At 50.8% G+C, this 26,433-nt stretch overlaps 1 protein-coding gene across 1 annotated transcript in view; it reads right to left on the bottom strand.

Annotated features, from left to right (window-relative positions):
- Positions 1-26,433, bottom strand: part of col27a1b (collagen, type XXVII, alpha 1b) — a 699,034-nt gene that overhangs the window by 370,500 nt on the left and 302,101 nt on the right. Inside the window, exons 14-16 of the mRNA XM_072487808.1 lie at positions 24,524-24,577; positions 16,955-16,999; positions 10,371-10,424 (exon numbers count right to left, since the gene is read on the bottom strand). Coding sequence (XP_072343909.1) covers positions 10,371-10,424; positions 16,955-16,999; positions 24,524-24,577 — 153 coding nt within the window. The remainder of the gene's footprint in view (positions 1-10,370; positions 10,425-16,954; positions 17,000-24,523; positions 24,578-26,433) is intronic.

The raw sequence follows: 26,433 nt of genomic DNA, 5'->3' as shown, positions 1-26,433 counted from the left end.
CATATTTAATTTGCGTTCTCTGGGAATATCTGTCCCCTACTCTTTGGAAATACAGCATGAGCTGTACTCGTGGAAACACAAAAGACAATGTGGAATTCTTCAATTATGAAGTGACAGCAACATGGCAGTAACAGATTCCTTTAAGTAAACGGAGACTATGCATACCATCACTTCACTATCTGGTGTTTAATGCAGCTGTATCTCACTTTAAACTAAACTGAATATATTCTGGTCCTGCAGAACACAAAAATAACATGGTCAAGAGGTTCAGGGACTGCAACTGGCGCACTATGAATTCAGTAAAGTCGCCATCGTCTTCGTTACCACACCTCAAGCGAGGGGCAAGGTTGCGAAGGCCGGTACAGGGGATTGAACCCACGCTGCTGGCGTCGCTCTGCATAATGACCGAGCTGTCCAGCCAACTGAGCTACAGCAGCAACATACAAAGGACTAAGTGGGTCTGGCTGTTCAGGAGCAATTTCGGGAGCAGATCACAGTAGCATTGTGGGCAGCACGGTAGCATTGTGGATAGCACAATTGCTTCACAGCTCCAGGGTCCCAGGTTCGATTCTGGCTTGGGTCACTGTCTGTGCGGAGTCTGCACATCCTCCCTGTGTGTGCGAGGGTTTCCTCCGGGTGCTCTGGTTTCCTCCCACAGTCCAAAGATGTGCAGGTTAGGTGGATTGGCTCTGATAAATTGCCCTTAGTGTCCAAAATTGCCCTTCGTGTTGGGTGGGGTAACTGGGTTATGGGGATAGGGTGGAGGTGTCGACCGTGGGTGGGGTGCTCTTTCCAAGAGTCGGTGCAGACTCGATGGGCCGAATGGCCTCCTTCTGCACTGTAAATTCTATGAAACTATCACCTGCCTCCCCTCTGAACCAGTGGCACATTCACAGCTCCAGGGTCCCGGGTTCGATTCCCGGCTTGGGTCACTGTCTGTGCGGAGTCTGCACGTTCTCCCCGTGTCTGCGTGGGGTTTCCTCCGGGTGCTCCGGTTTCCTCCCACAAGTCCCGAAAGACGTGCTGTTAGGTGAATTGGACATTCTGAATTCTCCCTCTGTGTACCCGAACAGGCGCCGGAATGTGGCGACTAGGGGCTTTTCACAGTAACTTCATTGCAGTGTTAATGTAAGCCTACTTGTGACAACAAAGATTATTATTATTTTAATCTTCAGCACTTCTGCAGAGTTTCCCACGCCAGGGATGCGTTTTGGAGCTCAAGGTACACCGCCTCCATTAGCTTCTGTCCTTTAGCTGCATACAATCCCTTGGAACAGTGAGGTAAAATGTGCCGTGAATGTCTTCTGCTAGCCCCCAGGAATATCCCATTTCCAACCCACCCCCACCCTCAATGGACACCCATTCATTTTTATCCTACAATGCTTGCTTTCATAGGTTCATAGAATTTACAGTTCAGAAAGAGGCCATTCGGCCCATCGAATCTGCGCCAGCCCTTACAAAGAGCATCCTATTCAAGCCCACGTATCTACCCTATCCCGTAACCCAGTAACCCCCACTTAACCTTTTTGGACACTCAGGGCAATTTATCACGGCCAATCCACCTAACCTGCACAACTTTGGGCTGTGGGAGGAAACCGGAGCACCCGGAGGAAACCCACGCAGACACGGGGAGGACGTGCAGACTCCGCACAGACAGTCACCCAGTGGGGAATTCACCCTGGGACCCTGGCGCTGTGAAGCAACAGTGCTAACCACTATGCTACCGTGTTGCTTTATCTTGATGGAACACCCCTTGTATCATTTTAACATGAATCTCTCCTAAAACTGAACTTATTATCAGCTACTTGCTACTTACTGCTGTAGTTAAAGACAAGCATGAAATTAAACCACCTGTCATAATATGCAAACATGCAGCTAATGAACACACAGAATAGGACACGACCAATGAGCAGTCAGGACACTCAGGGGTGGTATCTCACTATAAAAGGGACGAGGCACTCACACCCCGCCTCTTTCCACAGACCAACATCTACAGAGTGAGACAGGGTGTATCCTCAGCATCACACCCCAGCACGTGGCTCAGAGCAAGGCTGGTTCAGTTAGACTGAGTTAGATTAGCAGAGAGTCGAACTCATTGAGAACTGTGCTAATAGTTCAATAGGACACATTGAACTCACTTCAAAGTCTGGAGCATCTTTTACTCAAACTGCATCAAGTGGCAGCTTGTGTTATTCCAAATTACATAACACAACACCACCGACAGAGCACCCAGTGGTAAATCCATCCAGGAAAAAGAAAAATGACAGCTTATTTATAGCAAAATAGTTCACCTTGAAATAATAATTTCCCCTCTGAGATCATCGGTTATGTCCAAAGAATGCTTTAATATTTCCTGTGCCATCACATAATACTAAGGAAACAATCCCTCACCAAATGACAATGTCGAGGCTGATTTTCAGCCCTCTGGGAGCCAGGCACTGCTCGAAATCCCAATCGTTTCCCCCCCTCCCGCACCACGTGCCTCTCGGGAACTGCCTGCCCAGGCTAAGGTTCAAACGCCAATTGACTCTCAGCTACGTTTCTGGAGATATCGAAGCGGACTGGCCGGGGGCTGAGAGAGTTGTTTTACCCCTCTGGCCACGAGCAGCCCTGTGGCAAATGGATGATTCATGGAAACGCTTCTGGCTTGCCAACGTCTTGCATCTCTGAGTGCGAGCTGTGAGCCGAGCCTGGCCTGTCAACGTCGGGCTTTCTTGAAAAGAATAGAATTCATAGAAAAATAATCCTGCAGCACTTTTCCCACCTGGATCCCACCCAAGTGTTCTGCAATTACTGGCCTGTCTGGCATTTATTCATGAGAATGGCTCTATTAATGATAAATCTTGATGTTTTTTTTTAAATTCGAAGGTGTGAATTACAACCATTCATGGGCAGAAATTCCCCCCAAACCACATCCCACCAACTTGCAGGTCCCCAGCGCCCAATCTCTCGGCAGCATTCCCACCCGGCACTCCTCACCAGAACCCCTCCTTGCCTAGACGCGGTGCCCACACATGCCAGTTGCCGTCGACCTCTGAACCCGCCAGGTCACAGTGTCCCCATTTGCGTTCCTGTCGGAGAAGCTCACCCACAACTGCTGAGAGAGAGTGAAGATGGGAGGTGGGATGCCCGAACTGAGGGTCCTGACTGCTTACGAGGAGAGGACCATGCAGGGATGGGGGGGGGGGGGGGGGGGGGGGGGGGGGGGGGGGGAGGTGAAGAGCAGGAACGGGCCCGTGCTGAGAGCAAGGTGGGCCTGCAAGAGGAAATTGAGGATCCACTGCACCTTCATCCAGATGATCAGTCTCAGTAGAGTTCTGTGTTGTCCAAATGCTTGACCAGGCCATGAGGTAAAAGCATGACCCTTCCTTTGCAGGAACATCAACCGAAGAGCCTGGCCCACCTACCACAGTGTCCCACTGCCCACCCTCGACAGCACCTCGGAGGAGGAAACAAATGAAGCATTACTGCTATCACCCGTACCATCCACCATCGCAGAGATACACACCTCGGTGGATGAATGCAGCAGACAGGAGTCTGGGTCACTATCTGGTGAACATCACTCTGCTTCTGTTGCACAGGTGGAGGCAGGGAATTCCCAGGGTTTAGACAGTCTGAGGTCTGCTGGACCCCAGGACTCAGCTGTGCCCCAGCCAGGCTCCGTGCCTCTGGGCACATTCATTCCTCAGCTGCTTGAGATGCAAAGGCAGAGCCGGGAATGCCAGGAGGGGTCGTCAGCGACATTGCCTCTACTCCAAAGTCAAATGGAGGAGATGTTGCCGGTGATGCTTGGCACCCAGGCCAACGCCGCAAGGGTGGTGTCCGCAGTGGGAAAGCCTGGGGCAAGGCGCCAGATCCATGACTGGAGAACTCTGAGGCATGGCTCAGTCCCCAAGGACCATGGCTGAGAGGTTCAACACCATGGTGCAGGCAATGCCGGCCTCCAGGACTGACAACGTCAGATGTTGCTGAGCTCACTCCAGCTGCCCCTCCGTCCCAAGGAGTAACCGAGAGACCCACAAGCACTCGGAGGGAGGAGGAAGCGCTGGAGCACATCCCGGTGCCTACCACCCAGGAGATCCTGGAAATGACCGGCCAATTGAATCGCTTCTTCCTGATACTGGTGCAACTCAGAGTCAGTGGGCAGAATAGGGTGGTACCAGTGCCAGGGGCCCTCCAGATCCCTGCCCCCAAGGGCATCTCCAGCAAGGCAGTAGGCCATCTCCACCTGCATTCTGGGAGTACACCTAGACGTAGTGGGAGGTTTCACAAGGAATTGTCGAGGAACAGAGTGAGCACAGCTGCTTGTTGAGCTGTTGGACAACCTTCTGGTCCTATAGCGTGAAGTGGGAAATGGTGAGGCAGCCCTGGCCCTCCGGCCCCTTCAAAGCCCTCGCCCCCACCTGGCCTCCATCCTCCGGCTCCTCCTTAACCTCCTCCTCTACTCCAGTGATCTCCAAGCTGTTTAAGCACAACAGCACTTTAAAATCTAAATGCAGCACAAGATCTGACGTTACGAAAACTCCAAAAATGTGGGCTTTGCGGAACACTCGCCTATTCTTGGCGTTGCACCTGTGCTTGCACACTATCTGCGGGTGCTGTGAAGTTTGGGTTGCGGTTTGAAATGGCCAGTCTCACACAATCCATCACTTGTGAGACGGGTGCGATACTTTGACGTGATGATTTTCATCTGAGAATAAAGCCGTCTCACAGAGGCACGTGGAACCAGAGTGCGCCTTCGCCTTGAGCATGCAGGATAGCAGAAGAGGGAATGCCTCTGTTTACAAGTCCCCAGAAGTCTTTATCCCTTGACTTAGCTTTCAGCTCTGTTAGTTTGCATGGTGATGATTTCTACGCCAAGTCCACTGCTTTGTTCAAACAGCTGCTGAAACTGTGCTGTCGCTTCTCCAAAGTCCGCTTGAAGAAAAGGTATTTGAGACAAGCATGGTGGTTTGTTCCACCTCGTCCAACTCCTGAAATCGCCTGTTGAACTCCTGTTGCAATTAACTCCGGTGGCCACAGAAGTCGTTTGGATGGAACCCTTTCTGTTTGACCTGTTGTTGGATTTTCTCCAGATTTGGGAAGCGCTCAGTTGAAGTGTTCTTTAACTGGGGGGACGCATCCACTGCGCTGATCGTGTGTGACAAGTCTCTGCCCCTCCCTAGCAGTTTGCGATTCAACGCAGTCAATTTTTCACTTATGTCCGTAAGAGACGCCAAGTCTGGCAACCGCGCATCGTCTGACAGCTCGCCGTACACCTCATTTCTTGGTTTAAGAAAGGGGACAATTTCAGGGAGCAGGTCTGAAAATCTTTGGAGGACTTTTCCTCGACCGGGTTTGCCATCTTTGACGACAACCGTCATGACGTGAGAAAAGCCAACAATCTTGCTCGCTAGCCCTTGTTGATAACACAGTGGTCACCGACAAGGGAGGGGGGGGGGATTCAGGATCATTGCTGTGAAGCGCCACGAATCCTGCATTGATGGCCAGCATTGACGGTGCACCATCGGTTGGCATTGGGATTGAAAACAGTTTCTTGATCGGAATGTTTTGCTCACTCGCACATACCTTTTGAATTCGTTGCAGACATCCTCACCTCTTGCCCTCTCTTTGAGTGGAATTAAGAGTAAGAAAGTCCTCCTTTGTGCTGACTCGTCGAATACCATGCGGACGAAAACAATCAGCTGGACCAGATCCGTCTCGATTGCTGATTCATCAAACTGCAGTGAGAAACATTCACATCCGGATAAGTCTTGGTGTATTTGCTGAGACAGGTCCTCGGACAATAATTCCCCCCTTCTGGCTACTGTTAAAGCGCCAAGTGGCAATCTCTTGATGGCTGTCATAATTTCATCTTTGTTTTTCATATCTTTGGCCAAAGTGGGGGCAGTAACCGTCGCAGCCTCCTTGATAACTTGGCCATCGGTGAACGGTTTATGTATCGCCAGCAGATGGCTAATGCGAAAACCCGCCTCTTTGCCCCCCTTGCCTTTAGTCACCTGTTTTGAAAAGAGTGACTGCTGAGCTCCCACAATTCCCTTTAACTCCACAACTTCCTTCGTCCAAATCACGCCGTTTAATGGGAAATTTGGTTGACATTTCTGCAATGCATTGTCTTGTGATGAAAAATGACATGAAATGAAAATCGCTTATAGTCACAAGTAGGCTTCAAAAAAAGTTACTGTGAAAAGCCCCTAGTCGCCACATTCCGGCGCCTGTTCGGGGAGGCTGGTACGGGAATTGAACCGTGCTGCTGGCCTGCCTTGGCCTGCTTTCAAAGCCAGCGGTTTAGCCCTGTGTGGCTGTCCCAAGTTACCTTTTTTACTCAAGGCTACAATCTACTGACAAATGAGGCAAATGGTCTTGCCTTTGACATTCATAAAAAGAAATTAGTTTTCCCATTCCTGGTGGAAATGGTCGGATTTTGCCCCCTTGGAGTTCCCTGGCTTCAACCAGCTTATTCCAAGTGTTGGCGCCTGTGAGGATCTCACTCCCCGAGTGCCGTGGATTTTTGGCATTGTTCGACAGGCAATGAGCTGATTGGCTCATCATTGCCAGAATCCCGAGTCTCGTGCAGTTTGGCGTGATTCGGCAGGCAATGACAATCGATTGTTCGAGACCCGAGGATCAACCTGTCGATCTCAATCAGCTATTGGGAGAACACTGCTTTCCTCCCTCCTGAACTTCCTCCTCATCCGGGGAGACACTCCGCTCCTTCAGGTCTTCTGTAAGGTCATTGCCCCGCTACAGAACCAGGTTATGTCGGGCACAGTAGACCACCAAGATGTGAGAGACTCTCTGGCGACAGTATTGTCGGGCCCCACCGAACCTGTCAAGGAAGCAGAGACGTATCTTGAGGAGGCCGAAGTGCCGCTCTATCACATTCTGAGCCTCATTGTCTGCTTTGGTCTCAGGCCTTCGCACTGACGTCATCAGCCAAGACGTTAGCTAATAACCTTTATCTCCAACAAGCCATCCCTGTAGCCTGGAGTGAACCTTGAAAATTCCGAGAATATGCGACTGCCCAAGGATGAAGTGCACGCTCCCTGGAAAACATGCACAAATGTGCATTAACCTCATTGGTGTCCATACATCAGCTGGACATTGAGGGAGTGGAACCCCTTCCTGATCTTGAAGGGGACACCCTGATGCCATGGGTGCATAGAGTGACATGGGTGCAGCCGGTCGACCCTTGCACCTGTGGTAGACCCGGTGCTGAATCCCGCAGCCCTCTCGTCCTGCTGGGCCTGGTCCAGGTTGAAATAAATGAAGTCCAATGCCCTAACATTGAGTGCATCCATTACCTCATGGATACATTGATGGGCGGATGACTGTGAAATGCCAGAGGTCAGCTGGAACGAATCCGTCGCCTAGACGTTGAGGGCTACCATGACGTTCACGGCCACAGGGAGCAGGTGTCCCCACCTCCACGTGGCACCAAGTTGAAAAGAATGTGGCCCAGGTACCGCACCGTCTCCCTGGTGAGGCAGGGCCTCTGGTCTCCCGCCTGGTTGTCCCCTCCCTTGTTCTCTACATCACTGGCGGTTCTGACTGGAGGTTTCTACAGTCGCCCATCCCTCATGGGCAGGGTCCACTGGACGGTGATGCCCTTGGGAGCTAATGGATCGTCTATGGCAGGTGCTGGAGTTTGTGTCACTGAAGTGTCAGATAATGACCATCACAAACCAGAGGAAGCCATTGCCAAGTTCTCCACCATGAACATCTTGGCAGTTGGCATTGAGCTGAAATTGAACTGGTTCAGTCATATCAACCTTGCGGCTACAAGATCAAGCTGTGGTTTGAACTCCACACCTAGTGACTCACCTCCCGACTCACCCCAAAAGCTTTTCCACCATCTACAGGGCCCAAGTCAGGAGTGTGACGGAATAGTCATCTCTTGTTTGGATGTTTTCTGGACACTAGACTTACAATCATTCCAATACTGGCGCATTGGGGCTGCAGCATGTGCAATCTACAGAGGATGTGGCACGGCAGCTCAGCAAGGTCCCCTCGCTAACACCTCCCTCTTTTGCGGCCTCAAGTAGAGCAAGAGCAGGAACATTGTGGCAACAATGCCACTCCCCAGTTTTCCAGATACCATCTTACGTTGGACATAAATCATCGCTCCTTCATCACCACTGGCCTAATTTCTAGGAATTCGTTACCCAACATTGCCATGGGGAGTACTGACATCACAAGCACTTCCAGTTCAAAGGGTCACCTCCAGCATTTCAGGATGGCTCGAGGATGGGCCTAACCGGAGATACCTGCATTTCAAGAACAATTTCAAACGTAACTTGAGGTAGATTTTGGATTAAACGAGCCACAATGACTTGGCAATTCACTTGATAGATAAAATGGCCTGCTGATTGACTCTTAGCTATTTCACACCAGAGCCAATATCCACTCTCTTGATTCCGAATTTCTGACATTGATCACCTTGGGCGGGATTTTCCGACACCCCGCCGGGTCGGAGAATCGCCGGGGGGCGGCGTGAATCCCGCACCCGCCGGCCTCCGAATTCTCCGGCAACGAAAATTCGGCGGGGGCGGGAATCGCGCCGGTCGGCGGGCCCCCCCCCCCCGGCGATTCTCCGGCCCGCGATGGGCCGAAGTCTCGCTGCTGTCATGCTAGTCCTGCCGGCGTGAACCAAACCACTTACTTTACCGGCGGGACTGGCGGCGCGGGCGGACTCCGGGGTCCTGGGGGGGGGTACCCCCACGGTGGCCTGGCTCGCGATCGGGGCCCACCAGGCGGGCCTGTGCCATGGGGGCACTCTTTTCCTTCCGCCTCGGCCACATGATGGCCGATGTGGAAGTGACACCCCCCACCCCCCCCCTGCGCATGCACGGGGATGATGGCAGCAGCTGCTGACGCTCCCGCGCATGCGCCGACGTCCGCCGCCCGGCGCAGTCCCTTTGGCCCCGGATGGCGTGGCGCCAAAGGCCTTTCCCGCCGGCCGGCAGCGCGACAACCACTCCGGCGCGGGCCTAGCCCCTCAAGGTGAGGGCTTGACCCTGACAGATGCGGAGAAATCCGCCCCTTTGGGGCGGCCGACGCCGGAGTGGTTCCCGCCACTCCATCCTGCCGGGACCCCCCGCCCGGACCCCCCGCCCCGCCGGGTCTATTTGAACTTCCTGGTGGTCGGCGCTTTTTGCGTAACTAAGATGTTCAGCATGAAAAAGTGAGATCACACCAACTCGGGTTGTATTGCCTGGAATTCAGGTGGCTGAGGAGTGATTTGATTGTCAATTAAGTTTTCGAGAAATTTAATGGAACAAGGCAGTGAGATCAGGAGAATGTACTTCCGTTGGTTGGGGAGGGAGTCTGGGATGAAAAGACACAGTCTGAAAATTAGAACCAGGCCAAACACTGCTCCACACAAAGAGTGGTAGAAGTTTGGAACATTCTTCCACAAACAGTAATTGTCTCTCAATCAATTGTTAGTTGTATTTAATGTTGAAGGATTTTTTTTTTTTAAATTTAGGGTACCCAATTGCTTTTTCCAATTACGGGGCAATTTAGCATGGCCAATCCACCTCCACTGCACATCTTTGGGTTGTGGGGGCAAAACCCACGCAAACACGGGGAGAATGTGTAAACTCCACACGGACAGTGACCCAGGGCCGGGATTCGAACCCTGGTCCTCAGCGCCACAGGCAGCAGTGCTATCCACTGTGCCGCCATGTCATCGTAGACATGCAGAGTTAGGTTACAGATCAACCCGGGCCTTAAGAATGGCGGAACAGTCTGGAAGGACTAAATATCCTCCTCCTGTTCCTCCGCCTTATTTTCCTTCAATCTCCCAATCATGAAGACCTTGCCCGATACCAGCCTTGACTGTGCATGACACCAAAGAGATGAGCATTGCCTTTCTAACGATGGAGGGAAGCTCGTCATTTTTCCCCAATGCACAGTGCGGTGTTGCCCCACCTTCACCTCGACTTAAATGTTTTTAATGGAAGATAAAAGTAACATTTCAGATTCGAAAGATCAAAAACTGGCAGAAACAAAAACACATCCCAACTGTAATCTTGGTACATCTGTCAAGATCAGAAACTGTTAAAGGAAAGAAAGTCAGAAACTGTGGGCATTAAGTGGCTGTATAAATGAGGAACAAACACTTGCTCAGCCTTTTCTTTCTTGCGCTTTAGATTAATTATTCCGACGCACCACGAAAATGGCACCAGGATTTATTTGTAAGGGAAAGAAATGTGCTTGAAAGATGATCAGAAATAAGCCACGTTTCGCACCGTTCAAAAACCTTTACTGAAATCACCATGTGTTATTTAACACCGGGTTAAAAGTTGGAAATTAAATCGGTTGAATTTTTAAAAGTTCACACTTGCGAGACTGTCAAAAAAACTCACCTTATCGCCAGGGAAACCCGTTTCTCCTGGTATTCCCGGTATGCCCTCGTCACCCTAAACTCAGTGCAAGACAGCAGAGTGTTAGAGCATTACGTCATCCCTCTTAACACACAGTAAAACAGACGCCTAACATTGCCTCAACAATTTCAATATAATGGACAGAACAGTCCTGCTGGGCGTAACTTGTCATTCTGCGCACACTGCACAGGCCAACAGTGCGGAGGCAGTGGCATAGTGGTATTCTCGCTGGACTCGTAACCAAGAGCCCCAGGGTACTGCTCTGTCGGACCTGGGTTCAAATCCCACCACGGCAGATGGTGAGATTTGAATTCGATTTTAAAAATCTGGAATTAAAAAGCCTAACGATTACAATGAAACCATTATCAATTGCCGTAAAAAAAAACATTTGCCGTCCTTACCTGGTCTGACTTACATGTGACTCCGGGGTGGGTGACCCGTAAGGGATGGGATGGGCAATAAATGCTGGCCCACATCCCATGAATAAAGAAAAGATACTCTGCTGCAATATTCCAAAATGTTGGGACTCACTTTAGCACACTGTTCCGGGACTCTAAATGGAGTGTAACAGTGCAGCATTTGGTACAGTCCAATACTGCAGACCCACTGTAAACCACCAGTGTTAGAGTATTGTTTCTAGCTGTGACAAGACAGAATTAGAGCATTGCCTCATTGCTATTGACAATGCAAAGTGCTGAAGAGTCACGGCCCAATACGGCAATGAAATCACAACAGTGCCTCATACTCTTCTATATCACTTGGTATTGTGCAGAGATGTAGTCAGAAAAAAAAGCATTACAATTAATAAAACACTCTCTGAAATGAATTATGCTTAAAACATATTACGTGTTTTACCTTACCTGCAAAATATAAGGCAAGCAAAATAAAATGTTATTTCACAAATGTTTTGGACCATTTTGAGTAGCAATTATGCGTGCTCGACTTTTTCTACAGGCTTCCTCTAAATAGATTCTTCACCTCACCAATCCTGCTGACAAACTGGATAAAACCGAGCGGATCTATTCACCTTAATCAACAATGAGACTGTTTTGCAAATATTTACTCACCTTCCCAAATGTGAGACCCCCCACTATTCCAAATCAATAGAACTGACGGGGAACTGATGGATTTGAGATCTGGGCTTACATTATATTACCACACAATCGGCCATTGGGTCTTCAGGCTGAAGGCTGAAGAGGGCCTCTGAACAGGAGTACATCTCATGACGGGCCTTGACCTGAAAGTGAATGGCTCTTTTGTCTTCTACAAGTTTTGAAAATTAAGCCTAACTGTTCTGACAATCCTTTCTTGCACGAACATTTTAAAAAGGTTCACTAAATTGGCCTTGTGAGTTGGTCTTTCACCGTAAGGGAGGGATGGATTTTCAGTGAAAATTGGGCAGTTTCTATAATAAATGGTAATGTATGGGAAACAGTCGAGGGGCGGAATATAACTGAGATCTATTACTTCATTTAAGCTTTGGGAACATGCAGGTCACTAATAAACACCATCAGAAACGCTGGGGAAAGAATTGCTCTGATTGCCATGTGAGGAAATACATTCACTGAAATTGCAATTGTGTCAAACTTCGGTGACACGAAATTCCAGTCATGTTGTAGTCACCAACCATTCCCGCAAATCCCATAGGACGATGGCTGCGATGAACCAAAATTCCGCACTGGACTAGCCAAACTTAAGCTTGTCATAGGACCGTGCCGACCAATTAGAGTGGAGTTAGACCATGCAAGAGTGCAAGATCATGCAGCACCGGGCATGTTATCTATGGACTCGATATTTCTCTGTGGAAGGACATGCAAAACGTGTGATGGATTCCTGCCCACCCGCCTGGTTCCCTAGCCTCTGCCACAAAGGCTGTAGAGGTGTTCCAGGATGTTGCACTACAGCCTGAAAACACTAACAAGGTGTTCGACTGCATCGCGGGTGTCAGACGACAGCACGCTAAGCAGAGGAAGGTCATGGAGTCTTCCCGGAACTAACTCCCAACATTTTTCAATGAAAGGCCCCAGTCTTTAATAAGGTCAGGTCTCCGTGCGAACAAATTTAAAGCCTAATTTTGGCACATTTACTGCTCTGCTGTGTTTTCATTTGATATTTGACGCCGATCGGGATCTTCCAGTCCCGTGGAAGTGTCTGGCGTTTTGCATACCTCGCCCGACCCGCCAGCGGGGAACCCACCGCAGGAGATGGTCTTTGGCGGGTCCAGATAACCCACTGGCAGATAGGGCCGGAAACCCTGCCCCCTGCTGTTTCTCACTGCTGTGTTTGTGGGGCAGATCGGTTTCCATGGAGACGCAGTCCCGCGGCTATCTTGAAGTTCAACTCAAAAGAAATTTGTGGGTGGATTCTCTGGGAGTCAACTCATTGGGATATTACTGTACATTTAGCTAGTTCAGCATTCAACAAGCAGATTATTAAAATCTTGGTTGAAATGTTGAACAGGAGAAATCTCCGTGAACGTGCTGAGGCGAGGCTGACCAGGACAATTTGTAAGCTCATTATTAGTTCAGTATCAGTCGTACAAAATTACTTTCCTTAAAATTAGAAGTTAATCATGGTTGTTTAATAAAAAACATGAATAATTTTGCTAAATATAGGCTAATTAAATTCAAAGATATTGCATGAATACAACAAGAATAACTTATTACCAATAATAATTTATTTTACAAGCTGGAGAAAGGAAATGGTGTGGCCATGGAAGCTTGGTGAGAGTGGTGTAAATATTTTTAGCTGCTCTGGGAAGCATTAATACATACTTGCTGCGCCAAACACAGCTTGGGGAGGTCTTGTGACGCCGTGAGCAACGTCTCAGTCTCTGAGATGAAGGTCCAGGTTCAATTCCGACCCTACGACTCGATGGCCAAGGAAAGTGCCGACATAGCGTGGTCAAGCAGGTTAAGTGCGTCAACCCTCAAATCCTTCCAGCACGCCAATGGCTGGCGGTAAGAGGAGAGACTCCTGGTCAACCGAGCTTGATGTGGAGTGGCGTCCCTCTAGCAAGAAGCCCTTGGCGATGGACTAGCGACCTGTTCCGGAAATTACTAGCCATGGAAACAGACGGCAGTCGGCCATTGTGTATTTCCAGGTGTGGGAAGAGAATTGGAATTGGGAAAATTAGCCTGTCTTCGCCTACTGGGCTGGTGCGAGAATTAAATTACATTTTCACAGAGCAAAAACAAATATGTTTTCAGCGCACAAAATATTGATGAAAAACATCTGTTTACGGCGGAGATAGTTCACTATTTTTAGAATAACATGTGTGCAAAATATTTCGTTAACAACTATATTGTTTAAATAGGCTGCAAATATGCAATCCTAATGATATTTTTTCATGATACTTTAGAGGCTAAATAAGTGTGGTTATTTATATATCATAATCCCAGGGTGGGCAACGTGACGTAGATTCCTTCAATAAAAATTGCAGTGCTAATTCCTTTGCCCGGGAAGAAATTAATGCAGAGGTACATGCTTATCTTGCAAAAGAATGGTAAAGAAGCAGTATCAACAATCATATTATAGAAACAAGAAATGAAACAAGTGTGAGGATGAACAATTGTGAGGGTGGGCCATGATTAAAGCTGCCTATTTAGTGATATCTGAATATATATGTATATATACACATTTGCATATATATATATTTAAGGTATATTTCAGTCCAAGGTAGACATTTGTGCCAAGTAACAAGGATACTTTGACAGCTTAAACCCTGACACAAAACACTGATCCTGCTTTGCCACAGAAGAGGAGTTTGCAATTTTATTTCACTAAATTTCCGACATGTTGAGTTTAAAAGTTTGGCCGTGCAGTCAGGGTCATTCGAGTAGAGACTCAGAGACAGTCCCGCAGTGAGAGAAAGAGCAGGGAATGTTTGAAAATACTTAACTCATTGGGAGCCACTACCACGCACATTAGAGCGTTGGGGCGAGTTGCAGCTCCAGCCACATCAGCGGGGGGTGAACAAGCTGAACAACTTCTAGATACGGAGGCCAGCTACAAAATAAGCAGGAGCTCCCTGATGATTAAGCAGCTGCAGACTGCAGTGTCACAGTGCCAAGGTTGATGCCTCGACATCATTCAAAACCCCCAGAAACCTATTTTACAGCACCCTGTTGTTAATGTTGCAATCCTGTCACAGTGAAGCCATAAGACCATGAAGTATTGGAGCAGAATTAGGCCACTCGGCCCATCGAGTCTGCTCCACCATTCAATGAGATCATGACTGATCTGATATGCTAATCCTCAACGCCACTTCCTGGCCTTATCCCCCAAATCCTTGATTCCCGGACTGATTAAAAATCCGTCTATCTCAACCGTGAACATAGTTAACGACCCAGCCTCTCCAGCTCTCTGCGGTAAAGAATTCCACAGATTTACTACCCTCTGAGAGAAGAAATCCTCCTCATCCCTGTCTTAAATGGGCGCCCCCTTATTGTGAGATTATGCCCTTTAATCCTGGACTCTCACACAAGGGGGAACAACCTCTCAGCATCTACTTTGACAAAAGGTCATCTGGACTCAAAACTGTGGTGATATGCATCACTGTAAATACACAGGTGGTTAATGTAGACACTTTAGGACACTAAATACACAAGTGGTTAATGTACATACACTACACCTAGCTAGACACTAGAGGGAGCACCAGAGACATAATGACATGCAGACATACAGCCAATGGGACAATAAGAAAGGACACAACCAATGGGCAGTCAAGACACACACAGAGGTGACACTACCACAAGGGGGCTACCCATATATAAGGACACAGCACACATGATCTTTCTCTTTCCAGTGGAGACACTTAGTGAGTACAGACAGGGTTGATTGAAACACATCACACCCACCACGTGGATTGTAGCAGACTGGTTAGTTAGTCTGAGTAGCTATAGCAGGATTAACAGGAGAGTCGAATCCAAGTAGGGGAATCGTTAACAGTTTAATAAACGTGTTAAAGCTATCTCCAAGTCTGAACCTTCCTTTGTCAGAGTGTACAAGGAAGCAGCTTCTGCTACGTCAAGAGCATAACAAAACAGAAACATTAGCTCTTTTCTCTCCCTACAGATGCTGCCAGACCTGCTGAGATTTTCCAGCATTTTCTCTTTGCGCTCAGCATCTACCTTTTGTGAAGCCTCCTGAGAATCCTATATGTCTCAATAAAGTCACCTCTCATTCTTCTAAACTCCGATGAGCACAGGCCCAATCTACTCAACCTCTCCTCATGAAATGAAAATCGCTTATTGTCACAAGTAGGCTTCAAATGAAGTTACTGTGAAAAGCCCCTAGTCGCCACATTCCGGCGCCTGTTCGGGGAGGCTGTTACGGGAATTGAACCGTGCTGCTGGCTTGCCTTGGTCTGCTTTCAAAGCCAGCGATTTAGCCCTGTGCTAAACAGCCCCTAACATAACATAATCCTTCCATACCCGGGATCAACTTAGTATATGTTTCCTCAGATAAGGGGACCAAACCTGTTCACAGTATTCCGGGTGGGTGGTGCTCTTGTCATAAGTGAGAGGAGCTGTTACTAACTGGGAAAAGTTCAGGGCATTATTCTTAAGTGTATATAAGAACTGGTTTCCACCTGTGGGCGGAAAAGGAAAGGGGAGTCTGTGCCTGTGTTGTCATAGAATTTACAGTGCAGGAGGAGGCCATTCGGCCCGTCGAGTCTGCACCGGCCCTTGGAAAGACACCCCACCTAAGCCCCACACCTCCACCCTGTCCCCTTTATCCTGGAACCCTGTAGCCCCACCTACCCTTTTTGGACACTAAGGGCAATTTAGCATGGTCAATCCACCTAACCCGCACATCTTTGGGCTTAGTGGATTAACCTGTGGTAAGGAAACACTGGCTCCAGATTCCTCCGTCACTCAGTAAATGAGCAGCAAATTATAACGCGGAGGAAAGGATGCAGCATGACCTTGTTCTCTCACTGATACAGCCGTTTCCTGGCTATCGCACCCAGACATTGCCCCGCCTACAAAGCATAGTGTTTGCTGTGCAATCGGCTCCTCACTCAAGATACCACGTACAGGCTGTTTTATGAATGGCAAAAGAAGCGTGGGATCGGCAAGCTCCGAGTGAGGCTCCTTTGGTATAGTGGTGAGGCAAAATATACTTAAGCAGGAGTAATAAGAATGATGGAAATTTGAACCATGGGCTACTAAGGAGGAATAATTCATCCGGACAAATGATAGAGCTACACTACAATGCAAAAGACGAGCATTAAATAGTGTTTTGTAAAAAAGTTATGAAACTTAGTGCTTAAAAGTATCAAAGTTAAATCACAGCTATTGATGAAGGATTAAACTCCATGCTCCAGTGAGAATTAATATTAAGCCAATGGTGTGGTGTTTCTAATTTAGTGCAACATACTCTGTTATAAGGAAGTGCTTTACTAATACAGTGCAATAAGAGAGTATTACTAGACAGTAATATAAACAGTGCTTTGAAAAGATTAATATTATGTCACAGTGCAAAAAGGGAATATTAAACTCAAGTGCTGGAAGGAAGTATTAATATCACATCACAGTGCAAAAAGGAGGTATTCAGATCACCTTATCACCTTTCAGTCCTGGTTCTCCACGGTTCCCAATCAGTCCCTAGGAATGCAAGCAGATAGATTACTAAACATATACACATTGGAGGCATGTAGATGACAGGTTCCTGAATATCATCATTGTTAAAGGTGCAAAGAGGTAAAATATAAAATAAAGTACCATATGATGAGATTGAATTTCCTGATGGCCTCCCCGAGTTTTCTACTTAGTTCGTTCACAGGATGTGAGCATCACAGGCCAACATTTGCTGCCCATCCCGAATTGCCCCTTGAGAAGGTGGTGGGAGAACCGCCATCTCCAACCACTACAGTCCATGTGGTGTAGGTACACCTACCGTGCTGTTTGGGAGGGAGTTACAGGAATCTGGCCCAGTGAAGGAACGGGTGTTATATTTCCAATCGAGGTGGCGTTTGGCTTGGAGGGGGCCAAATAAGTGATGGTGTTCCCAGACTGCTCTTGCCCTTCTAAGTGGTGGAGTAACGGGAACTTTGGTAACTCTCTGCGGTGCATCTTGTAAATGGTGCACTCTGCTGCCACTGTGCAGGGAGCAGATGATTAACATTGGTGTGGCAAACACAGGAGGATGGCCCGTTTAGCCCTGGATGATGTCGAGGTTCCTGAGCGTTGTTGGATCTACATTCACTCAGGCAAGTAAAGAATATCCCACCATATTCCTGACTTGAGCTTTCTAGATGCCAGACAGGCTTTGGGGAGTCAGCAGGTGAGTTACACACCTCGGGCGGGATTCTCCGACCCACCGCCGGGTCGGGGAATCGCCGGGGGCTGACGTGAATCCCGCCCCCGCCGAATATCCGGTGCCGGAGAATTCGGCAACAGGCGGGGGCGGGATCGCGCCGGGCCGGTCGGCGAGCCCCCCCCCCGCCCCCCGGCGATTCTCCGGCCCGCGATGGGCCGAAGTCCCGCTGCTGGAATGCCTGTCCCGCCGGCGAGAATCAAACCACCACTCTTACTGGCGGGACTAGGCGGCGCGGGCAGGCTCCAGGGTCCTGGGGGGGAGGGGGGGGCGGGGCGTGGGGCGATTTGGCCCCGGGGGGGTGCCCCCATGGTGGCCTGGCCCGCGATCGGGGCCCACCGATCCGCGGGCGGGCCTGTGCCGTGGGGGCACTCTTTTCCCTCCGCCTCCGCCACAGCCTTCACCATGGCCGACGCGGAAGAGACCCCCCCCCTCCGCATGCGCGGCTTGACGTCAGCAGCCGCTGACGCTCCCGCGCATGCGCGGGATTCCGCCGGCCGGCGAAGTCCTTTCGGCCCCGGTTGGCGTGGCGCCAAAGGCCTTTCCCGCCGGTCGGCGGCGCGCCAACCACTCCGGCTGCGGGCCTAGCCCCTCAAGATGAGGGCTTGGCCCCTAAAGGTGTGGAGAAATCCACACCTTTGGAGCGGCCCGCGCCGGAGTGGTTCCCGCCACTCCATCCCGCCGGGACCCCCCCCCGCCGGGTAGGTGCGAATCCCGGCCCTCGTACCTCCCAGCCTCTGACCTCTCAAGTCTACAGAAAGTTCAAGAGGAAGAGGGTTAACGGTGTTTACCGAATTCCCGGTGGACCTCCTGTTGAAGCTACAGTGTATGACGCGTGCAGAAATTCAACCCTAATATCGCCCATGCAACAGGTATTTGCAGATATCATTGAGCTATGTGGTGGGGATGGTTAGAAAACAATGAGGGAGGCAGCAGGGTGGCACAGTGGGTTAGCCCTGCAGCCTCCCTGCGTCGAGGTCCCAGGTTCGATCCCAGCACTGGCCGTGTGGAGTTTGCACATTCTCCCCGTGTCTGCGTGGGTTTCGCCCCCACAACCCAAAGATGTGCCGGGTAGGTGGATTGGCCACGCTAAATTGTCCCTTAATTGGAAAAAAAATGAATTGGGTACTCTAAATTTATTTAAACCAAAGAAAACAATGAGGCTTGTGAAGAAAAGCACTGGCAGAGGAGGGTTTGGGGATCGAATGTATGGACTGTCAGTTTGAGCCTAGGGAAGAGGATCAGGAATAAGGTGGGAAGATTATGGGTGAAGACTTGGAAAAAGTGAGTGTTTTCACGATCAGCAACGGCAGAGGACGGAAGCATGGAAATGGAGTTCACGGAGCTGATAATCTCTGGTTGGAGTAACTGGAAGACGTGCAGTGGAGTGTTACGTGATAGGAAGGTGTTGCTGAAACTGAAGGAAGAATTTACAAGGCGGCTGTGAGACTAGCCTCGTTATAAAGTGCGGAAACCGGGACAACATCAAGACGAGGAGAACGATGGCTGGATATTAGCGAGATGCAGAGGCTGAGGTGGTCGTGTGGAGTAATAAAAAAAGGACAAAATCAGGAACCAGCACATCAGGGGGTCGGTGAAGACTGTGGGAGCATCGAAGGAAGTGGCTGAGGAGAGATTGAAATGGTATGGTCATCTGTGGTGTAAAGAGAGAGAGGGAATGTGGTGAGGTCAGTGATGGAGATGGGAGTGCCAGGAAGAAGAAGAGGAAGGACGAAGGTCAGATGGAAAGATGCGGTGGCGTGAGAATTAAACACAGCGGGACTGGAAGAGTAGTGGGTGACAGAAGGAAATGGAGATCCACCAGCATTCCGGCAACCCAAAGTTAAAGAAGCCGGCGGCACAGTGTTTAGCACTGTTGCCTCACAGTGCTAGGGACCTGGGTTCCATTCCGACCTTGGGTCACTGTCTGTGCGGAGTTTGCACTTTCTCCCCGTGTCTGTGTGGGTTTCCTCCGGGTGCTCCGGTTTCCTCCCACTGTCCAAAGATGTGCAGGTTAGGTGGATTGGCCAGGATAAATTGTGTTCAGGGATGTGCAAATTAGGGTTATGGTGATAGGACCTGGGTAGGGCGCTCTTTCGTTGGGTCGGTATGACACGATAGCTCGAATAGCCATCGTCTGCACTGTGGGGATTCTGTTCTATGAAGAAGAAATAACTCCATCCAACAAAGGGTTGAATGGTAACAGTTAATAAATAATGAGACGTTCAGGCAAATGCTCATGAAGAATGAAAAAATGAAAATCGCTTATTGTCACGACTAGGCTTCGAGTGAAGTTACTGTGAAAAGCCCCTAGTCGCCACATTCCGGCGCCTGTTCGGGGAGGCTGGTACGGGAATTGAACCGTGCTGCTGGCCTGCCTTAATCTGCTTTAAAAGCCAGCGATCTAGCCCTGTGCTAAACAGCCCCTGGTTTCACATGTGTCCGTGAATGCTGAAAATCTGAAATAAAAAAGAAAATGCGGGAAATACTCGGCAGGTCTGGCAGCGTCTGGGGAGAGGGAAACAGAGTGAACGTTTCAGAACGACGACACCTCATCAGAGCTGATCGACCCGAAACATTAATCCTGTTTCTCTCGCCTCAGCCGCTGCCAGACCTGCCAAGCGTCCCCGGGAATTTCGATTTTTATTGCATATAGTTCCTTCACGATTTACCGAAGTTGGATCAGACACACTGAGCAACTGAGCAGCTTTCTCGTCTGTGCTTTTTCATCATCTCTATGCACCTCATAAGGAACGTTTATTGATCCTTAGTGGGAAGGGAGTAAAGGTCCTGCACGGGTACAAAATAAGGAATTACTTTATACTCGCATCGATGTTCTTATTAATGTGATTGGAGCAGAAACACATGGGCGGAATTCTCCGGAATCCGGCGGGCCGTACCGGCGCCGAGGAGTGGCGTGAACCACTCCGGCGTTGGGCCGCCCGGAAGGTCCGGATCCTCCGCACCTTCAGGGGCTAGGCCAGTGCAGGCGCCGCGCCAGCCGGCGGCGGAGGGGTTGGCGCAGCAGGGCCTCCGCCAGCCGAGCCAGGTCCCGCCGGTAAGGACCTTGTTTGATGTCCGCCGGCGGGACCGGCCGAAAACGGGCGGCCACCCGGCCCATCGCGGAGCGGAGAATCGCCGGGGGGGGGGGGGGCGCTGCCAACGACTCCCGACCGGCGTGACGCGATTCCCGCTCCTGCCTAAAAACCGGCGCCGGAGAATCCGGCAGCCGGCGTCGGGGCGGGATTCACGCCGCCCCCCCCCGCCCCCCCCCCCACCCCCGGCGATTCTCCGGCCCGGCAGGGGGTCGGAGAATCCCGCCCAATTTTATTATTTCGGAGTTTGATTTGGCTGCTTCCTAAACATGGGCACGAGCTTCTGTTGATGTATGACACTTGGCTGAAAAAGAACAGAAATGCCTACACAAAACTACCAGCGGAATGTATACTCAGGGCGGTTAGCAGTTAGAAAACCTTTGGAGGACTGAGTGGTTATTTTTAACAGTGGTTTCCCTGAAAAAGACTTCACAATTTCAAACCACTTGAATGGCTGTACTGTTGTTAACCCCAAGAGCAGACAATTGGGTGGTTGTGTTAAAATTGCACCATGCCAATTCTCGGTTGTGATTAGCATCAGTATATGTTCTACGAACAATGTATTGTGCTTTACACCAAATAGCAATGTACACTCATCGGTCATATGGTTGATCACCATGTATTTTCAGCCCCTCTGATTAATGTGTATCTTCCCTACAGTGAGTAACAAATAATTAAACCGTGGCAAAAACATCCAACAGAGAAGCTTGGTCAATGTGCCAATATGTACCTTTAGCAGTTCTTCCCAAACTTTGGGTATGTATTTTGTCATAAGGTTTCCAAACAACCCGAGTTACTTTTGGCAACAGACCTTAAATATATATCATAGATTGTCGAGGAAGTGTGACAAAATGCAACTACTAAATATGTGTCTTTAGCTTTCATATTGCACAATTTGCATTGTTCAACATCTGTGTATATAATTTTCTATGTATTTATTGTGCTAAATATTGAAACAGTAATTTAAAAAATGCTCCTGACCATAATTTTTAGAATTCTCAGTGCAATCAAACTCGAACAATCGCAGCGGCTTTTACCCGCGTCTTCCCTGAATTATATCTCCTGACAAACCGGGGGCCGGTTTAACTCACTTTAGGCGAGACAGCTGGGGCGGGATTCTCCGCTCACCGGCGGGGAAGGCCACTCCGGCGGGAAGGAGTGGCGTGAACCATTCCGGCGTCGGGCCGCCCCGAAGGAGCGGAATCCTCCGCACCTTCAGGGGCTAGGCCGGCGCCGGAGTGGTTTGCTCCACACTGGCTGGCACGGAAGGGGCTTGGCGCCACGCCAACCGGCGCTGAAGGGCCTCTGCCGGCCGGCGCGAGTTGGCGCATGCGCAAGGGGGGGTTCATCTCCGCGCCGGCCATCGCGGGCTGGTACACCAGCCCGCAGGGAGGAATAGAGTGCCCCCACGGCACAGGCCCGCCCGCGGATCGGTGGGCTCAATCGCGGGCCAGGTCACGGTGGGGGCACCTCCAAGGGCCAGATCCCCCCGCGCTCCCCCAAGGACCGCGGAGGCCATCCCCGCAGCCAGGTCCCGCCGGTAAGTACCTGTCGTAAAATATGCCGGCGAGAGCGGCTGAAAACGGGCGGCCACTCGGCCCATCACGGGCCGGAGAATCGCCGGGGGGGGGGGGGGCGCTGCTAGCGGCCGCCGACCGGCGCGGCGCGATTCCCGCCCCCGCCGAATGCCCTGTGCCGGAGAATTCGGCAGCCGGCGGGGGACGAGATTCTCCGACCCCCCGCCGGGTCGGAGAATCGCGGGGGGCTGGCGTGAATCCCGCCCCCGCCAGTCGCCGAATTCTCCGGCACCGGAGATTCGGCGGGGGCGGGAATCGCGCCGCGCCGGTTGGCGGGCCCCCCCCCCAGCGATTCTCCGGCCCGGATGGGCCGATGTCCCGCTGCTGGAATGCCAGTCCCGCCGGCGTGGATTAAACCACCTCTCTTACAGGCGGGACAAGGCGGCGCGGGCGGGCTCCGGGGTCCTGGGGGGCGCGCGGGGCGATCTGGCCCACGCGGTGGCCTGGCCCGCGATCGGGGCCCACCGATCCGCGGGTGGGCCTGTGCCGTGGGGGCACTCTTTACCTTCCGCCTTCACCACGGTCTCCACCATGGCGGAGGCGGAAGAGACTCCCTCCACTGCGCATGCGCGGGGATGCCGTGAGCGGCCGCTGACGCTCCCACGCATGCGCCGCCCGGCAATGTCATTTCCGCACCAGCTGGCGGGGCACCAAAGGCCTTTCCCGCCAGCTGGCGGGGCGGAAATCAGTCCGGCGCGGGCCTAGCCCCTCAAGGTTAGGGCTCGGCCGGTCAAGATGTGGAGGATTCCGCACCTTTGGGGCGGCGCGATGCCGGACTGATTTGCGCAGTTTTTGGCGCCGGTCGGCGGACATCGCGCCGCTAATGGAGAATTTTGCCCGGGATTCACGCTGCCCCCTGGCGATTCTCCGACCCGGTGGGTGGTCGGAAAATCCCGCCCCTTGTTCGTGATGCGGAGCGAGGCCAGCAGCGCGGATTCAATTCCCGTGCCGGCTGAGGTTATTCAGGATTCTCAACCTTGCCCCTCGCCTGAGGTGTGGTGATCCTCAGGTTAAATCACCACCAGTCAGCTCCCCCTCAAAGAGGCACGCAGCCTATGGTCATCGGGGACTGTGGCAACTTTACCGGATTTTAAAATTCCCATCCTTGTTTTGAAATCTCTCCATGGTCTTGTCCCTTCCCTCTCTCGGTAATCTCCTCCAGCCCCACAACTCTGCATCAAGATATCCACGCTCATCTAACTCTTCCATCCAGAAACTCTGGAATTCCTTCCCTAAACAACTCTGCCTCTCTTTCTTCCTTTAAGACATTGCTTAAAACCTGCCCCTATGAAGTGCCCTAGAGTGTTTTATTATGTTATAGGTGCTATATAAAAGCAAGTTGTTATTGTAACAGTGTAATCAATTTTGTTAATTTTCAAATTTATCCTCAATATTTGCATTGAAAGATTCACCAGCACTTCAAACCCCACACTTTATTCCCAGCGATTATATTTTGACTAGCAACTTTAATCTATTAATATTGCTGAAAGGAGACATGTTGCTGAAGATTTTCCTTTTGCACTCATCAGGATAAATGCAAGAACACAAAATTTCAAACGATCACAACAATTTATACAAAAGGATAAAAGGGTGCTGATTTGTTGGCAAGTCAATTCTGTTTGGCTGGCACGTTGCCATGGAGAAATCCATGGAGAGAGCAATGGGAAATCATCAGTACCCCCAAGCTCCCGTGTAATTCTAAAAAGACACAAGGTTTGAACATATTCCTTTTGTTTGCAGAGGACATGTATGAATGTAAGTCACTTCCAGAAACGTCAATGAGCCATGCTACAAACTCGACTGATTATCTTAAATTGGTTGTCAGTGTATCCACTAGCACACTCAGAATTGTTCAGGAAGTGCTGCCTGATTGCGGAAACACATCTAACAGTCGACGTTTTATTTCTGGTCTTGAAAGCGCTGACTGGTTAAGTACGGTCGGTGCTCTGCCTGTTATGACCAACCCGAGGAACATGCTGTCTGATTCGAGCTACTAATGTGTGAGTAGCTTTCCCCAAAAAATTGCCAAAATAATTGACGGAGAAAATTTCAGCCATTGGCTAGTAACATAATGCAACAGATAACTGATCAGCTGGGGTCGGATTTTTGCCAATGGAAGAGTTGGAATGATCCGCCTCACCTTCGGTCCACGCTGTCCAAGCAAGCCCATCTTCCCCAGACGCCCCATGTCACCCTGCCGAGAACAAGAAAAAGTCAATTAAATTCTACGGCTGAAACTGGCATTTACTAACAAAATAAAACATTTTATGTGAACAATTCCTTAGTTCTCATGGCAAATGGATTTCCTACACATTCTAAGCAGTGCGTGGCATCAGTGACCCCACTACAGGGCAGCGTCAATACAAAGCTTTTCTCCAATAATCCCCACTGCAGCGGGGAAATGCGGGCGAATCACTCGGGACTTTCCTGAAGGAAGTCCAGAGTGATTCTCCTACCTGGAGGGGGCTGGCAGGGCCCCGGAGTGCTCCTCGCAGCCCTGGCTGCCAATACGGGGCCCTGCACGTCCGGTCAGGGGTCCGCGCTTGCGCGCGCACGATTACGGCGTCAACACCCATTCTCTGCCCCCGCGCCGATCGCAATTTCAACGCAGAGGCTTGGAGAATCGCGCCCCGGGTCACAAGGGCTTGCTGCCAGTAACTGCAGCTGCGTGAAATTCCCGGAGGAATTCTCCGGTCATTGTGATTCAATTTTCCCGCCGGCATCGCACCCCCGCCCTCGCGTTTCTCAGCATCGTGGGGTGGCTCCAATGGGAAATCCCATTGACAAGTGGCGAGGAGATAAAATCCCACCGCCGCGCGACCGAGAAACGCGCGACTGGGAGACTGGGGGATCCTGCCCCCTCGTTTCTAACACGCTCTGCTCTGATGACACCATCGAGCAATTTTGCCTTGTGGTTTTGCAGTGAATTTATAAATTGCTAATTGGACTAAATCAGTGTTGTATATTTCATATCTCGGATCTATGCAGAGATGACACCAGTTTACATGTGCGGAATCAGTTTTATTCACAATGCTTTTAAAATGTCTATTTCACGCTTCTGCTGTGGCTTGCAGCTTTTTCCACAGGTTTGTTTCTTTTCCCTGAGTCCACACCCAGGCCTAACCAATCAAGCACAATTGAAGTCAATAGATAAGCAGACTTACATAACCAAGCACAAAACAAATTGAACAAGATAGTGCCACTAATTAACTTTTTGGGCATTTAAATTGGACTTCAAATATAAATATGATTGTTTTCTTAAAAGTGGCTTCTGATTTCAGGGGCGAGATTCTCCGACCCCCCGCCAGGTTGGAGAATCGGCGGGGGCTGGCGTGAATCCCGCCCCCGCCGGTTGCCGAATTCTCCGGCACCGGATATTCGGCGGGGGCGGGAATCGCGCCGCGCCGGTTGGCGGGCCCCCCCCCACCCCACCCCCCACGATTCTCCGGCCCGGGTGGGCCGAAGTCCCGCTGATAAAATGCCTGTCCCGCCGGGCTCCGGGGTCCTGGGGGGGGGCGCGGGGCGATCTGGCCCCAGGGGGTGCCCCCACGGTGGCCTGGCCCGTGATCGGGGCCCACCGATCCGCGGGCGGGCCTGTGCCGTGGGGGCACTCTTTTCCTTCCGCCTTCGCCACGGTCTCCACCATGCCGGAGGCGGAACAGACTCCCTCCACTGCGCATGCGTGAGAATGCCGTCAGCGGCCGCTAACGCTCCCGCGCATGCGCCGCCCGGAGATGTAATTTTCGCGCCAGCTGGCGGGGCACCAAAGGCCTTTCCCGCCAGCTGGCGGGGCGAAAATTCGTCCGGCGCGGGCCTAGCCCCTTAAGGTTGGGGCTTGGCCCCCCAAGATGCAGAGCATTCCGCACCTTTGGGGCGGCACGATGCCCGACTGATTTGCGCCGTTTTGGGCGCCAGTCGTCAGACATCGCGCCGATATTTCGCCCCAGGTTCTATTTATTAACAAATGGCCTGAAATAGATTTTCTCTGCTGTTTTGGGGTCAAAATAAAATTGCACCCTAATGCAGAAACATTAAATAAACCAAGATCCT

This window comes from Scyliorhinus torazame, chromosome 22 (genome assembly GCF_047496885.1).
Source record: "Scyliorhinus torazame isolate Kashiwa2021f chromosome 22, sScyTor2.1, whole genome shotgun sequence".
Lineage (NCBI taxonomy): Eukaryota > Metazoa > Chordata > Chondrichthyes > Carcharhiniformes > Scyliorhinidae > Scyliorhinus > Scyliorhinus torazame.
This window is presented reverse-complemented; position numbering and strand designations above follow the sequence as displayed.